The sequence below is a fragment of the Patagioenas fasciata genome, chromosome 3 (assembly GCF_037038585.1).
Source record: "Patagioenas fasciata isolate bPatFas1 chromosome 3, bPatFas1.hap1, whole genome shotgun sequence".
In the NCBI taxonomy this organism is placed as follows: Eukaryota; Metazoa; Chordata; class Aves; order Columbiformes; family Columbidae; genus Patagioenas; species Patagioenas fasciata.
In genome coordinates, this window is record NC_092522.1 from 61,716,698 (window position 1) to 61,731,209 (window position 14,512).

At 42.7% G+C, this 14,512-nt stretch overlaps 1 protein-coding gene across 4 annotated transcripts in view; it reads left to right on the forward strand.

The window, feature by feature from the left end:
• The first annotated feature begins 7,385 nt into the window (after positions 1 to 7,385).
• ZDHHC14 (zinc finger DHHC-type palmitoyltransferase 14) overlaps positions 7,386 to 14,512 on the forward strand; it is a 109,270-nt gene continuing 102,143 nt past the window's right edge. The window contains exon 1 of one of the 4 annotated variants that reach the window (XM_065834757.2): positions 7,386 to 9,469. In XM_065834757.2, coding sequence (XP_065690829.1) covers positions 9,219 to 9,469 — 251 coding nt within the window. In that variant the 5' untranslated portion in view covers positions 7,386 to 9,218. The remainder of the gene's footprint in view (positions 9,470 to 14,512) is intronic. The other 3 variants (XM_065834759.2, XM_065834758.2, XM_065834760.2) reach the window with 3 other exon arrangements.

Here is a 14,512-nt window from a genome sequence, read left to right on the forward strand (position 1 = left end):
CCATCCATTTAAGTTTTCACAGAAATACGGGAACGATCACTATAGTAAATAAATGAACAAAAACAGCGGAAAAATGTTTTTGGTTTATGCCTCTGACCACACTTGTGTATGATCTGTATCACATTTCTGTTGATTGTCAGACTTCCTTTCTCTCCCTTAGTGCTGTCAGCCATATGATTCATGAGTCATATCTACTCCTTTGTATACAGAGCTCATTGAATATTCAGATTCTACAGAGTATAAATTGCAAAGTAAATGAAAGATTTTTTTTGATCCTGTTATGGAATGGGGAGGAACCTAGGCTTTCCAAGTTTGAAATTAATTCAGTCCTTGCAGTACTGCACCCTTAAGTCTGTCATAGCTTGTTGTCCTGAAAACAATAGCCCTGAGAGGTGTAAAATGACCTGTTCTCCCTTATTCTTTTTGCTCAGTGTTTTATGGCAGGAAGGTGGGAAAGAGAGGTGGGTATGAAACCCAAGAACAACATTGCTGTTTGCTGAAAGTGTATGTAGTGGGTGAGGGCGAGTGTAGAAGAGACACAAAACCAAGTTGAAAGCAGGGTAAGGAGTATGGGAAAGAACAGGAAAGAACAAGAGAAAAGCAATGATACAATACTAAATCTTCCCCATTAATGATGCTGAATTGTGACAATGAAGCATTCAAGAGATTTTCAAAAGCAGTTAGATCCATTTTGAGACAGCCTATTAAAGTGTTTAATGATGCAGATAGCCCCCCTCTGGGACTTTTAGAAGTCTCTAATTGCCTAATTCATCCAGGAAAACTATTATGTATTTTTTGTTAATCCATAAAAACACACATCGTGAATGTGTTCCACTGACAGCAAGGGATAGTTCTGCTGTAAATGCTCAAAGTGTGTTGTCCAAAACAGTGAAGCAGGCCATGACTATTATTATAAAGAGGACTTTACTCAAAATGAGCATCATGCTCCTGCATGAGCTGGGTGGCATCACTTTCCCACAGTACTGTAAGCAGCTGTTTGCTGAGGTGGCTGTGAAGAGAAAGGAAGAGGCAGCCAGGAAACATACACAGAGAGGGGCAAACAAGGTTGTGTAGGAGATAAACTGGAGCATAATTGTGGTTATTCTTTTGTTGACCAGGAATCCAGTCCCTTTTATAGCCCCAAGTAGGAAACGAGGAAAAAGGAAACGTGTAAAAGGGATATTCTTTTACACAGGAGATATTAGTTAAAGAACTCACAAAACATTCTTACTATTTTCATTGTTTAATTAAAATAATTGCAGTTGACATCATCCTTTTAATTACATGACTATTTGTAGGTGTGTACTTTATTATTTTTTGTGTTGTTTTCTATGGCAATAGACCTACGCAATTGAAAAGTGTTAGTCAATCTTTCCTTTTCTCCCTAAAGGAAGACTTTGGAACTTGCTTGGCTGTATAGGAAAGTAGAAGTTTCAAGTATAATTAAATTCTTAAAAGTTTCTTGAAAATCAATGGAAGAAAGACAAATCAATGCCAATGCTGTGGAAAGGACTTGGTCATGATGTCCTACTATCCTGAGCAAGTCATAATGACATGGCTGGAGTTTATCTAACAGTCCACCACTACCAGAAGTCTGGAAAGGTCCTGCTCTCCCTTCCTTTTCTGTCTTTAAGCTGTGTGTTGTCACCTCTCACATTTTGCCAGCTCTTGCACCTATGGGATGCCTCAATGAACACATCTGGTTGAGCCCCAATTTCAGTGGTAGCCTAGACCAATTTAACTGCTACCTACAGTCCTACTCTCTGCCCTTTTATATGTTATATATATTTAAATTTATATTATATATATTTATAAAGAGGAAAAGCCTTTCCTCTTGCACTTCCCTTTCCTGAGCAATGTGTTCCTGCCCCTCCCTCGTACCAGTTCTGGATGCTTTGTCATGTCCTTTGCTGAGTCATTTCAGTATGATAAAGTGGCAGAAAATTAACTCGGTGAAAAAAAAAACCAATTTAACTGTTTTCTATTTCTGCTGGAACTTTTGTACCAAGACAGCTCAGCAAAAGGTCCGACGAGCAGTGGAGAGACTGCGGGAGTGTGGAAGCACATGAGAGACTAGAAGGGCCAGAGTAGAGGAGAGGATGGAACAACTGCCACCCTTCAGCACTAGTTCAGGAGTGGGGAACAGGAGAGAGAGAGGGCAGCCTTCCTCCCTTGGTGCCAGTGAGCTGCTCTGCCAGCTCTGCTCAACCACTCACCCATCTGATGTCCCTTCATGTTTGGTTGGTTGGTGGCAGCCAGCTGGCCCCCAGTCAGCATGGGTGCAGCTCCCAGTTAGCCCCAGTATGCAATCCTCTTGTCATGTGGAGAAAGTCGTGCAGAACATTTGGGAAAAATGAGGTTATTGAGATGGGGAAGGGAAATCCAGCTCCCTTTCATCTACTGCTCATACAGACACTTGTTTTAATATCAATTGCGCTGAACACACACAAAAAAAAGAGGCCTGGCTTAATACTAAGGAGTTTAGCAATGGAGATACTTAGAAAATGTAAAGCAGATGTGATATGAAGAGTACAGATGGGCATGACCCATGATCATACATTTATTTCTCAGAAGTGCTAAGTTCATTTCCTGTATGTATTGAAAAAAAAGTGGTTTCAAAGAGGACGTTTACAGAAGAAAAAGAGACAAAGTATTGATTTTGTGAACTGAGATTAGGATAAAGCTGTATGAACTGTGTTAATAAAGAAACAGTAACATGGTTGCCTGACCTTTGCTGGTGTATAGAAATTTCTGGATAGTACTGACCAATTAAATGATGCTGTTCTGCACCAAGCAGTGATGAATACAAGGTTCATCACAAGGAAGCAAAACATCAAACAAACTGGAGTTCACTCCATGTTTGAGCAGTGTACTTTACTAATACATGATGTAAGAGCGAGGAAAAATATTTCCTTGCTCCGGTGAGGGAACATTTGATGTGGTCCAAGACAGATAACACTGGATTTTTTTTTTTTTTTTGTCTCAAGTAATTGTGCTTTCCTTGCATTTTCGTTTGGTTGGCTTATATTCTGTGTCAGCTTCCCAGAATTAAAGACTTTTTTCTTTCTTTCACTCAAATTAGAGCAAGAAGAAATGTTAAATAGGGTTAAAGTACCACAGTGATGACCTTGCACAATTGTAAGATGTTGAGGCAGGCTCCTTTGGCTTTGGAAGCAGTAATTGGTCAGAGATGCATGGTCGTTTCTGAAAACTTCTGGATTTTGATTGCATCTTTAAGAGAACTGTCATTTTATTCTGCTGGAATAAATGAAAATATCCATAGATTCTGTTTTCTATCCAAAACAACAAAACTATATGGTAAGAACCCTACGTTAGAAGTTGAAAAACTATAGAAACATTCCAGACTTCATATGATTAATCATTTTCAGGTTTTTAAATTACAAACAACTGTGTTTCTAATGCTTCAAAACTGAAAAAAACAAAAAAAAGCCACCCCGATCACGAGATATGGTTTTAACATGCAGTGGATAAATGTAAATGCAAAATTGATTCTGGTTTCCAGAGCTTGATATGAAAAAGCTTTCTTACCTCCTCTTGCCTGCTTAACTTACCTACTGCAGAGAAGCAGTATATGTTACACATTGCTAGAAGGCTGTACAATAAATGTCTAGACATCTTGGTCTTTCAAACGCCAGACTTAAGATACACTTCAAAGCTTTTCGAACCTGCTTGAGTTGATCACATTGTTGTAAATAAAGCCTCTCTTAGTTCTTTTGATTCCTCAGAGGGTGATTCTGATGTGCATTCTCATTCTCTCATCCTGCCAATTTTTATTAAATGCAATATTTCTAGTTCACCCACAAGTTTTTTCAAGGAAGTGGTTTCACAAAATGAAACGTTGGTATTGGTAAGACTCTAAAATGATGGGTCACTGTCCAAGCAGTGGTACAGGGAGATGTTAGTTCTGAGAAACAACAGAGAAAAAGAAGAAAAATATTTAGTCAGGAAAACAGGTGTATTGTAGAAAACTCTTAGCATTGTGTGCTGTTGAGACTGTAAACTGGCATGTATGGTGTACATCTTTAGTATACAGCAAATCTGGACCTGCAAGGCTACTTCTCAGCATCTTGCATGACAATGGTATTATCAGTACTTTGCATTAAAAAAACATTTAAAAAAAAAAATTCAAAATTTATTGTGAAAGACATGGAAAATGTGCACCTATATCAGAAGATCTTTCAGTTCAATACCTGTCACTTCATCCTCCTTTTTTGGTTGGAAGCAAAAAGCAATTGGTTTGGCAGTGCAGGATGATCTGTCCAAAATGCTAGTTTGTATTTATTTAATCAGTTAAATTCTTTGATAATGCTTCCAGCATAGTCAAGCAGATTCTATCACGACACATGGTAACAGATGCTCTATATATGTAAGGTGACATGTCATCTCTGCAAATTAGCTTCCCTGTTGTTTTAAGATTTGCCCTCATGACACATTCCCACTGCAGGCAGGGTAACAGAGAGCAACTTTCAGTGGTAACAGCTCTTTTATTAGCATTTTCCTAACAAAAAGACAGTCTTTTTTTTTTTTTTTTCCTAAACTGAGTAATGTTGCTGCAAGATTAATCTATTGCATTAGATCAACCTCAGCCACAAAGAAGAAATCAGAGGAGTACATACCATAAGAGATAATCCTACAAAGTCTTATGAAGAGAGAATATTTATCCTACCTACTGTATTTAAGATTTAATCAATTCAGTGCCTTAAACCAATTTTCATGAATGTTGTGAACAAACGATAACAAATGCTTTCAAGAATAATGTTGAACTGTGTGAAATATTAGATATATAAAGTATTTTTGTAGGGGAGTTTTCAAATTGTTTTTAAAGCATCTTTAAATAGGCACTGTAGTGTGTTCGTAATGTTTCCCAAAAGGACACAATAATACTCCAAATTCCAATGTAACACTGGTACTGATTAGAGACTAAAGCAAGATATCATGTGAAAAGTAACAATGTGTAGCACTGGATAATCTTGTTAAAATCAAAGTAGATTCACTATTGAAAGTGAAAGCGTGTTTGTTCTCTGAGTTTGACATCAGGAATTATTTTTCCAGACACTCCTCAAATTGCTTTATGTACTTCTCTCAATCAATATGACTGAAGTTTACTTCCCAACCATAAGATCTTAAAACCCAAGGGAAAAAGTGGGGAGTAAGACAGCAGCTTTAAGGAGGTGCTGATATTGTTTACAAATGTTTTGCTTCTGAAGAGTGTTTCTGAAATTAGTCTGAGTGTTACCTGCGAATGTAAGCCAACAATGACATTTTTACATAAACTGTTTGCTCCATTGGCGAATGTCTATAATATTTCACAATCTCAGGAGAGAATAGTACCATTTGACATCATACATTAATATTGACATTAATATTGTCAAAGTACTGAAGACAGATCTCCAACAATATGCTAATAAAAAGCTGAGATGAAGACTAAAAGTACTTTTTAGTGAACCACAAAATTTCTGTCTGCAGCCTTCTGCTGGCACATATTGATGCTGTATTCATGAAGACAGAAAGAAAAGTTATTAGCTGTTTATAAAGAACATTTCAAAGACTAAAAAATGCTGTGATATCTAAGTTATGAGATAGCAGGAAAGCTGTTGACAACAGGCACTACAAGAGATGGGAAGGAATAATGCAGCATAATCTATTACATGTGGAAAAAGGATGCCAGTGCATTTGCATGAGAGATAACATCAGAAACTGCTTTTACATCCTGCTGCCCACTTGCCAAAGGTCCTTTACACCTTGCAGAAGGAGGACCCATCTATATTTTTCCCATGTACCATTAATATTTCCAAAGTGATGTGTTTCAATAACATGAATTGTAGACTCACTGGCAAAGTGCCTACTAGGATAATTTGTATAATTTGGTTACCAAAGTAATAAATTTCCTCCAAGAAAGGGGGAGTATCCAGTGTTGGTAAATCTGTCCCATGGTTCCTTTGTTATCAGGCACTGTTTATGGACAAAGAATTAGCTTATCATATTAAATTAGAAGGATTGCTATTCAATTCCAAAATTAGAAATGGAATTATGAAAACAGAATATACATTGCTAATGTACAAGAACTCAGCTGCATCCTCACACTGTTTTTTTTTCGTTTGTCTCCTAGGGTAACATTCTACTGTAAGAGATGTGGGCTGACTGTAATATATCTTAACTCCTTCCAGAAATTTGTTCAGCATGCTTCTGGGTTATTTGAACGGAGGGTTGATTCCTACCGCGTATCTCAAAGCAGCCCATCTTCTGCAGGTTACACAGCTCTGCTAGTAAGTTGCAAACGTTTGTAAAGGATGCGTTAGAGGGAAACTCTTGTTAGCACTACGCACGCCCGCTTCTCCCTAGCAGTTCATGGAGAACGTACTAGGCAGAAGCAAGAGCAAGCAGCTTTGAGGGTGGTTATGCCGCGGCTCGGGAAGGCCTCTCTCTTTGGGCGCTCTGCATGTCACCTGCCAGCGGTGCCGCTTCGCACCGGGACGGTGCTGCGTGACAAGGGCCCGGGGCAGGATTGCCTTTCGCGAAAAGCTTTTCCTTCGTGGCTCGCTCCATTCTGGGATGAGCCTCATGAAGCTAGGGAAGAGTGAGAATCATGTAAGAACACATCAGTGCTGTTGGACGAGTGTGTTTCTTCCAGCAAGGTACGGGAGCGCCTGAAGTAGCGCAACCCCAGAGCGAGCGGAGCGCACGCAGCCCAAGGGCCCACCTCAGCGGCAAAGCCGAGGGCTTCGGGCAGGCGGGGAGCGGCGGCCTCTGGCTGTGCTGGGTGAGCACAGTGCCGACCCGGGGCAGCGCAGCGCACCGCACAGCTGGCTAGGTCAAGGGGTGCAGCCCCGTCCCCCAGGCCCGACTGACACATAAGCCCGAACATAAACACCGGCCGTGCCGTGCCTAGCCCACCAAGGAGGGCAGGCGGGGACGGCCGGGCCGGCTCGGGAGAACGGGACCCTGTGGAGGGCGCGGGGTGCAGGACAGAGCCGCGCCGGGCGAACTCATCCCCAGCCCCGCACGAGGCGCCAACCGCGCCGCAGCGGCCGCGGAGTCAGCCGGGCCCTGCCAGCGCTGCCCGGCGGGTCCGCTGCGGCCCCTCCCGCCGGGTCCGCTGCGGCCCCTCCCGCCGGGACGGGTCGCAAGGCATTCTGGGGTCTGTAGTCCCTACCCCCGCCCTCCCGTCTGTAGGGCCTTTACGCGGAAGCGGACGAGCGAAACTACAACTCCCAGCGGGAGGAGGGCCGTGTCCCTGAGCGTCCGTGCCTAAGCCCGCACGGGGAGGGAGGCGGGTCCCGTTAGGTCGGGCTGCGTGGGCGGAGCTTTTCTTTCTCTGCCGCTCATTCGCACAACTCGTTCGCCCTCGGCCCGGCCACCGGAGCGAGGAGGCCTCGGCCGGTGCTGCCGCCAGACATCGCTCGCGGCTCGGCGGCGCCCGTGTGCGCGCGCGTGCCGGGGACGGCGCGCGGTTGGTCGCGCGTGCCGGGGGAGGCGGGGGGCTGAGCGGGCGGGAGGCGGCGGCAGCGGGGGTTCCAGCGCAGGCACTCACCGCCCGGCTCGTTCCCCGGCCCCTTCAGCCCGCCCGGCGAGCGGCTGCCGTTGGAGGCGGCCATGGGGAGGAGGTAGCGCTGTCGCCGCGTTCCAGCGGCCAGAGGGAGGGCTGGGCTGATCCGGCGGTGTCCCCACTGGAGCTGGTGCGGGGACCTGCCCACCCTCTCGCCGGGAACCGGCTGACTGACTGACCGGTCGCAGAGAGGGGTGCGCGTTTGTGTGGTCCCGTCCCTCGCCGCCTCCCCCCGCTCCTTCCGCGGGCGGCCGCCGCTGCGGTGGTTACCGCCTCCCCTTGAAGATGAAGAGGCGGCAGCTGCTGCTTCTGGGTCTGGCTGCGGGGGAGAAACCTGGATAGAGGCTCCAAAGAAAAAGAAACAAAAAAAGGGGGGGAGAGAAAGTCGCCGGCTGGCCGAGGGGGAGCTGGGCGTTTTTCTCACCTCACTCCGGGCACAAGCACAGCTAAACTAGGGAAGCCGCTGCTCTGCGTTGAGGGGAGAGAGCAGGATGCGGGGGCGGGCCCGGCAGCGCTGTGGGCCGTGGGCGAGAGGCTGCGGCGCGGCGGCGTGCGGGCGCCCGCGGCGGCTCTGAGGCGGGCGGTGAGGATGGTGGAGGGAGGGAGAGGTCCCGGCAGAGATCTCCCACCGGCGGCGAAGCCTCCATTTCTCCTCCTCTCACCCCCACCTTCCGCACGGTCGCCCGCCCCGCGAGGCTGAGGCTCTGGGGAGCATGAGGCGGCGGCGGGGACCTGTTGTGTAGGGGCAGGCGGGGGTTAAGCGCGGCGGCGGCGCCGCCCGGGGCGCGGGGCGTGAGGCGGGGGAGCGGTTCGGCGGAGAGGGAAGATGAGGAGCTGCTGCCGGGGCGCTGGTGTCTGTCGGGGACCGGCCCAGCCCCGGGCTGACTCCGGGTCGGGAAAATCCCCTTCGGTGGAGTCGTGACAAGGGGAGAAGGGCCCGCGGGTAGCCCTGCGCCGCAAGGTCTGCGCGGAGCGGCGGCCGCTTCCCGCTGAATTGCGGCTTCAGGAAGAAGAGAACTGGAAGTGTTTCTCGGAAGCTGGAGTTGCAGACTGGTTTCTTTCTTGCCTTTTTTTTCTTAATGGGTTGTAACGCATGTCTCTGGAGGGAACGTTTTAGGAATGGTCATTTTTAGCAGTGAAATCTGCAGCGCAAAGGAGGATTATAACAAATCTATATGAATGATAGACTCCATTGCTAAACTTTGCCTTGACCAACTTCTGACCCTCGGAGAGATCTCTCAGGGTGTGCGTGGGAAGGAGGAAAAAAAAAAAACAACTCCCACTTGAAAATAAACTTGAAAAAAGAAAGACTAGTTTTTTTGGACAGCCTAACTGCTTTTTAATATTTTTTTTGGTCTTGTTTTGTGGTAAGTTGTTTTAAAAAGGATTGTTCTGCACAGTTGTTTTGTAACTGGTGGAGGAAGGAAGCATCCCTCTCAAGCGTTTCTGATCTGACAGCTTTGGTTTCTGAAGAGTTAACTGGTGGTTGCATGATACACCTATTGCTAGTCTGGTAGCGGACTTTTTGTCTTTTTGCTATTTTTATTAACTGGGGCTGGTGGAGAGGGTTATCTTGGTCAGAAGAATATTTGCACATACATATATTGTATATATTTTTGGTGGGGTTCTCCCCACATTTTACTCTCTCTTCATGACTCCTGGAGGTGGTAGTGGGCCCATGAAAGACTGTGAATACAGTCAGATCAGCACACACAGCTCTTCGTCTCCCATGGAGTCTCCCCATAAGAAAAAGAAATCAGTTCCCAAGAGAAAATGGGAGGTTTTTCCTGGAAGAAACAAATTCTTCTGCAATGGGAGGATCATGATGGCTCGACAGACTGGAGTCTTCTACCTGACTCTCGTTCTCATCTTGGTCACCAGTGGACTCTTCTTTGCATTTGAGTAAGTGACATTGAAGTCTTCATATCTTCCTTCTCTTCCTCTAGTTATTTATTTTCTGGCTGAAAGTAGGGTAAACGTGTTTATCCAGATGTCATCAAGAATTCTGACTGAATTCAGCTAATAATGGTTTATATAATTGAAAATATGATCTAATAAGGTGCTGAGGGACACATGATCCTGTTTTGGTTATCATACTCTATGAAAAACTGATGTTTGAGAATTAAGGTTGTAGTGCTTGTATACTGCAGGTTTTGAGCTCTTGCTGATGTTGGAAGAGGAGTGTAGAACAGCAGGTTTGGGATGGTCAGGAAATGATGTAGCTTCTTGTCTGTCAGTTACTCTGCTGAGAATCAAAACAGGCAGGTGCAAAAATACTGATCCTTTGTTGCAGAACTGAATGCAAGAAAAGCAGTGTCTTTCAGTAGTTCATTAATTGAGCCTATATTTTTTCTCTTGAGATCATTTGATATCTCATAGATAAGAATTCCAAGTTAGTAAAAAAAAAAAAAAGAAAAACAAACCAAAACCAACCAACCAAACAAAAAACCAACAAAATAACCCTCTACAGTTTTGCATGTACCTAGCTTTCCACCACTAGGTAACAGCATGACTTTGTGATGGTAACTTGTATGTGAGTTTAGTCTTAGTTTAAGCTATGTTTGTTTTGGAGGTTTGGATTTTCTTTAAGCAGGCTTCTTATATCCTGCTAGGGCTTTTCTTCTCTGTTGCTCTGAATCTTCAGGAGTCCTTTTCATCTTATATAAAATGAAAACAAAGAGACAGTAAATGAGATGTACTGTTTTTTGCACTTATGTTGGAGTGGTTACACTAGCTATGCATGGCAATAAAGAATTAGGCACATGATATGAACAATACAGTTTGACTGTTGTTTCCTTATTTTTTTTAAAGCACTGAGTACAAAGGTGCTCACACTGCCGAAACACTAGCTATAGTAATAACTGAATACTTTGAAAAGAGTTAATGCTAATTTACCTGTTTTAAACTATTGTAGCTTGATTTTGTGGTTAGTGTCAGGAAAAAATTCTTCAAAATACATATACAGCTCTGAGTATTTTCTTGAATGGGAACTATTATATATAAGTAAGCTTCAGCAGTGCCTCCAGAAATTCTGTTCACTTTGCTGAGTGGCACAGTTGAACAACAGAAGTCATTCATTACTTGGCATCTTCAAGAAAGAAGATAGTGACATTAGCAAACCCCAAATTGTGACAGTGAAATGTAGACCATCTTAACATATTGGTAGTAGTAAAGAAGGTAAAAATGCTCACCAGGTAACCAGTGGTTTTTTTATTTGCCATGATTTGGCCTGGTTTTGGAAGACTTTTCTGTGTGGGCTGACACTCGTATCTGTGTGCGGTCTCATTGTCTTCAGCAGCACTTCTGAAGGCAAGTGCTGACTTCCCGCCAATACCAGAATGTAGATGTCGGATCGAAAAAGTAATCTTTTATAATCGTGATGGTAAAACTTATTTAGGAAGCCACCACTTACAGTTTATTTATACATTTTAATACTGTGATCCTTCAGAGAGAAATATTCTCTGCATCTGCATGATTCAGAACTGCTGAAGCAGGATGAGCTGCTCAAGCTGTTCATCACCTGATTTCATTACTACTCTGAGTTATGTGCTCTACGAAAGTCGAATGCTACAACTTCTGTTGTGTTTTTGAGCTTATTTGCAGTGTAACTGTATGTGATGGACAACATTTTTAGCCAATCTACAGCATTTTGATATATAATTGGTGCCTATTCTAACCAGAAGTCTTGAAGCAGGGAAAAATCTTGGGCTTTATATAACTGTATAAATTCTGTGTGTGTGCACTGATCTTGAGTCATTCTTGTATCACTTGCGCTCTCCTTTTAAGGAAAATCAAAGTAGGGGGTGGCAATGACATTTCATTTTTATAATGATAAGGTAGATTTTGGTCTTTAAAAAGCACTTGCACTGGAAAATTATTACTCATCCTCTGAAGGCTAATTAAAAAACAAACCTGAAGCCTACGGAAATGGTGTTTGTGATGTTTGAACTGCAGAAGGTTGTTATTGTTACAAAGAAAAGAGGAGAACCTCTGATTGAAAAGTGTTACTTTGAAGCAGTTTCTAATTGCATTTCTTCCTAGTAATCTGAAGTTAGTATTTATTGATCAGTTGATAACACCTTGAGTTGTTATAGTGCCACTTCCATTATTTGGCTGATGATGTTCCTCATTAACCGGCTCTTTACAGAATATGACAGAAATGTGTTTCAATCCTTTGAGTACAAACGGGGCAAAGTGATTTTCAAATGGGCATGTGCCTCTTGTATCTGAACTGTAAGGTCAAACTGTCATTGAAGAGCAAGATTCTCTGTGTTCTTGGAATTGTTTAGTCTTTTTGCTACAATTGAAATAAATGATTTTGTTTCCTTTGGTTTTGAAATCTGGAAAATAGGTACTCATGCTCCAAGTCATTCCCTGGTTACAGGCAGTGGAGAGGAGGGTGAGTAGGAAAGAGATGACATTAACAGCTGATTCCTGGGAAAGCATCCTGCTAATACAGACACTTGTCCTTTATCCTTTTGGCTTTATTCCTCTAATGTAATTCGCCCCTTGTCCCCACACCTCTTCATTTTATTTTACTCTTGACACCCACTCATCCAGAACTGTATCTCATGTGCTTTGGTTTACTCTCCAGGGGAGAAATACATTTCTCTGAATCAACAAATCCTAGCTCTCCAAAAGTGAATGTATGTCATATGCCTTGACTTGTGTAGCTTTGGACATTGAACCACGCCTCTTCATATTTATGCTTCTGCGCTTTTTCCTACCTACTTTTTCCAGCTCCTACTTTAAGCTGGTTTTATTCCTTTCTCTCAGTTGGCTTTTATCTCTTGTATATTCCAAGTACATCACCACTGCTTCCTTTTATCATTTTACTGTTCTTTTTCAAAGAGGTAAACCAGAATTTGCTTAAATGAAAAACAACAACAAACTGTAAGCTTCCAAGCAGGTGAAATATTTAAAATTCCTGCCTTCCTCGCATTCTAAAGGAAGAGAATGCAGATAACAAGCAATTTTATTTCTGTAACTTCCATATTAAATGTAACATGAGTTATTGCAAGCCCTTTTGGGTCCCAAGAGGGATGCTGTGCTTGAGGTGTTCTTAAAAATGATGCCTATTTAAAAATGCTCTAGATGAGGCACCACAAATTACTTAATTTGTCTTTAAAATTTTGGTATGTTATTTTATATTGAAAATATATTTCCTAACTCTAACCTCATGATATTTAGCTGTTTTTCTTTTTTCTTGCAAATTTGGCTTTGTGTTGAACTTTTTTTTCTTTTTCTTTCTTTTTGTCTCTCTCCTTTGCCTTGCCCTATTACACAGGCATACATATTTTTTTAAACTATTCAGTGCTCATGTAAAAGTAGCTGTATGAAAAGCCTGGAAAACAAATTCCTTTTCCCAGAGCAAAGATAGCATCCGTAATTGAAGGGCAGATCTCAATGCTGTACCTAGCCAGTTCAACCACTGTATTTACATATGTGTAAAGTCTTTTATTGGTACAGTAGAGGCAAAACTAAGGCACTTCTTGCTTACTGCTTTTATTCAGCTAGATACATGTACCCAAAGGAGAAAAGAACAGTTTATGCTTATGGTCAGGGAACATGTCTACACCTGATCTCCTTCAGTCTAGCCAGGCAAGTTAAACGTCCTGTGAATGGTGGGTTTAAGTGAAGATGCCAACTGAACTGAGTTGACTCAGGCACAGTCATGTTTTCTTCTGTCAACTCAGTTGCAGGGTGAGTAGCTCTGGAAGAAGGTTGGAGCAGATGGTAGGATGCCGGAAGGGCTGAAGCAGTACAGCTCTTTTCTCTGTAAATGTGAGTCAGAGCCCTGTCACTTCTGATACCATTTGACACTTGCACTGATTCAATGAACTAGAGATTTCTTTTTTTGAGCCAGTTAAATCTTGATTTTTGTGAGCATTTGTCTAACTGTGCTGTCTTTCCAAAGATGGATGTTGGAAAAGTATTTAAACTGAGACTGTTTATGTGCATATGCATGTACAAATCATTGCTTTCCATAGGCTCTTGCAGTTGCTGGCAACCTGCTCCGTGCCTCCCACTTTGAAAACCAGTGTGACTGGAGGACATCCATGAGTCACGCTTCCTAATGCAGTGTAGATTGTTCAATATTGAATTTCTGTAGCGCTATGGCGAAGTGGTGTAACTTGCTGCTCACTGTGACACACATCTGTGTAAACACTGATGTCAGTAAGCTGAACGTTTTCATTGTGGTATTGACAACCATCTTCATCTTACAGCAAATATTTTCTGGTCTTGCAAGAGGTGTATTCTTAGTATGAGGTCATATTCCAAATATGTAGACTTAATCTTAATTCATCTGCTAATATCCTATATCTTTCTTGCTCTGCTCTTAAGATGAGTAGGTTGCTTGCATCTCTTGATGACCATGTCCTTAAACTACGAGTTCCTTAAAAGGAAGTGCCACCAATCTGACTTCAGCTGTTAAAGGCTGGCATAAATTTGTAGGGTGTTTCCTGCTGAAGATGTCAGAATGGATTTTAATGCAAAAATCATGGCATATAAACTAAAATGATTGTTCAACAGATAACTGCATCTTTTTCTACATGGAAGGCAGTAGGTGCCTAATATTGCACAGTGAATGCAGTGATGAGGAGGTGGTTTTTTCCCCCAGTTTTGTTTTTTAAAAAAGCCCTGTCATTAAAATTAAATCCGAGCAATATTCCTGTTTCTCATTTTGCCATATTACGCTTCTATGATAACTCAGTGAAAAAGACGTGGAATACAGTCAATCAAATCTTTTGGGTTTACTTTTTGTACTGAGTTTATACATATATATATATACATACACCAAATGATATGGCAAATTCCGGAGGGATGGTACGCATTCCAACTAGATGCTGTTTATTCTTTGCAATTAAGTTACCCTGACAATGTTAACTGTCAGAACAGGTACAAAGTATATCTAATACTTTTTTTCTGTGACAAGGGATTTTC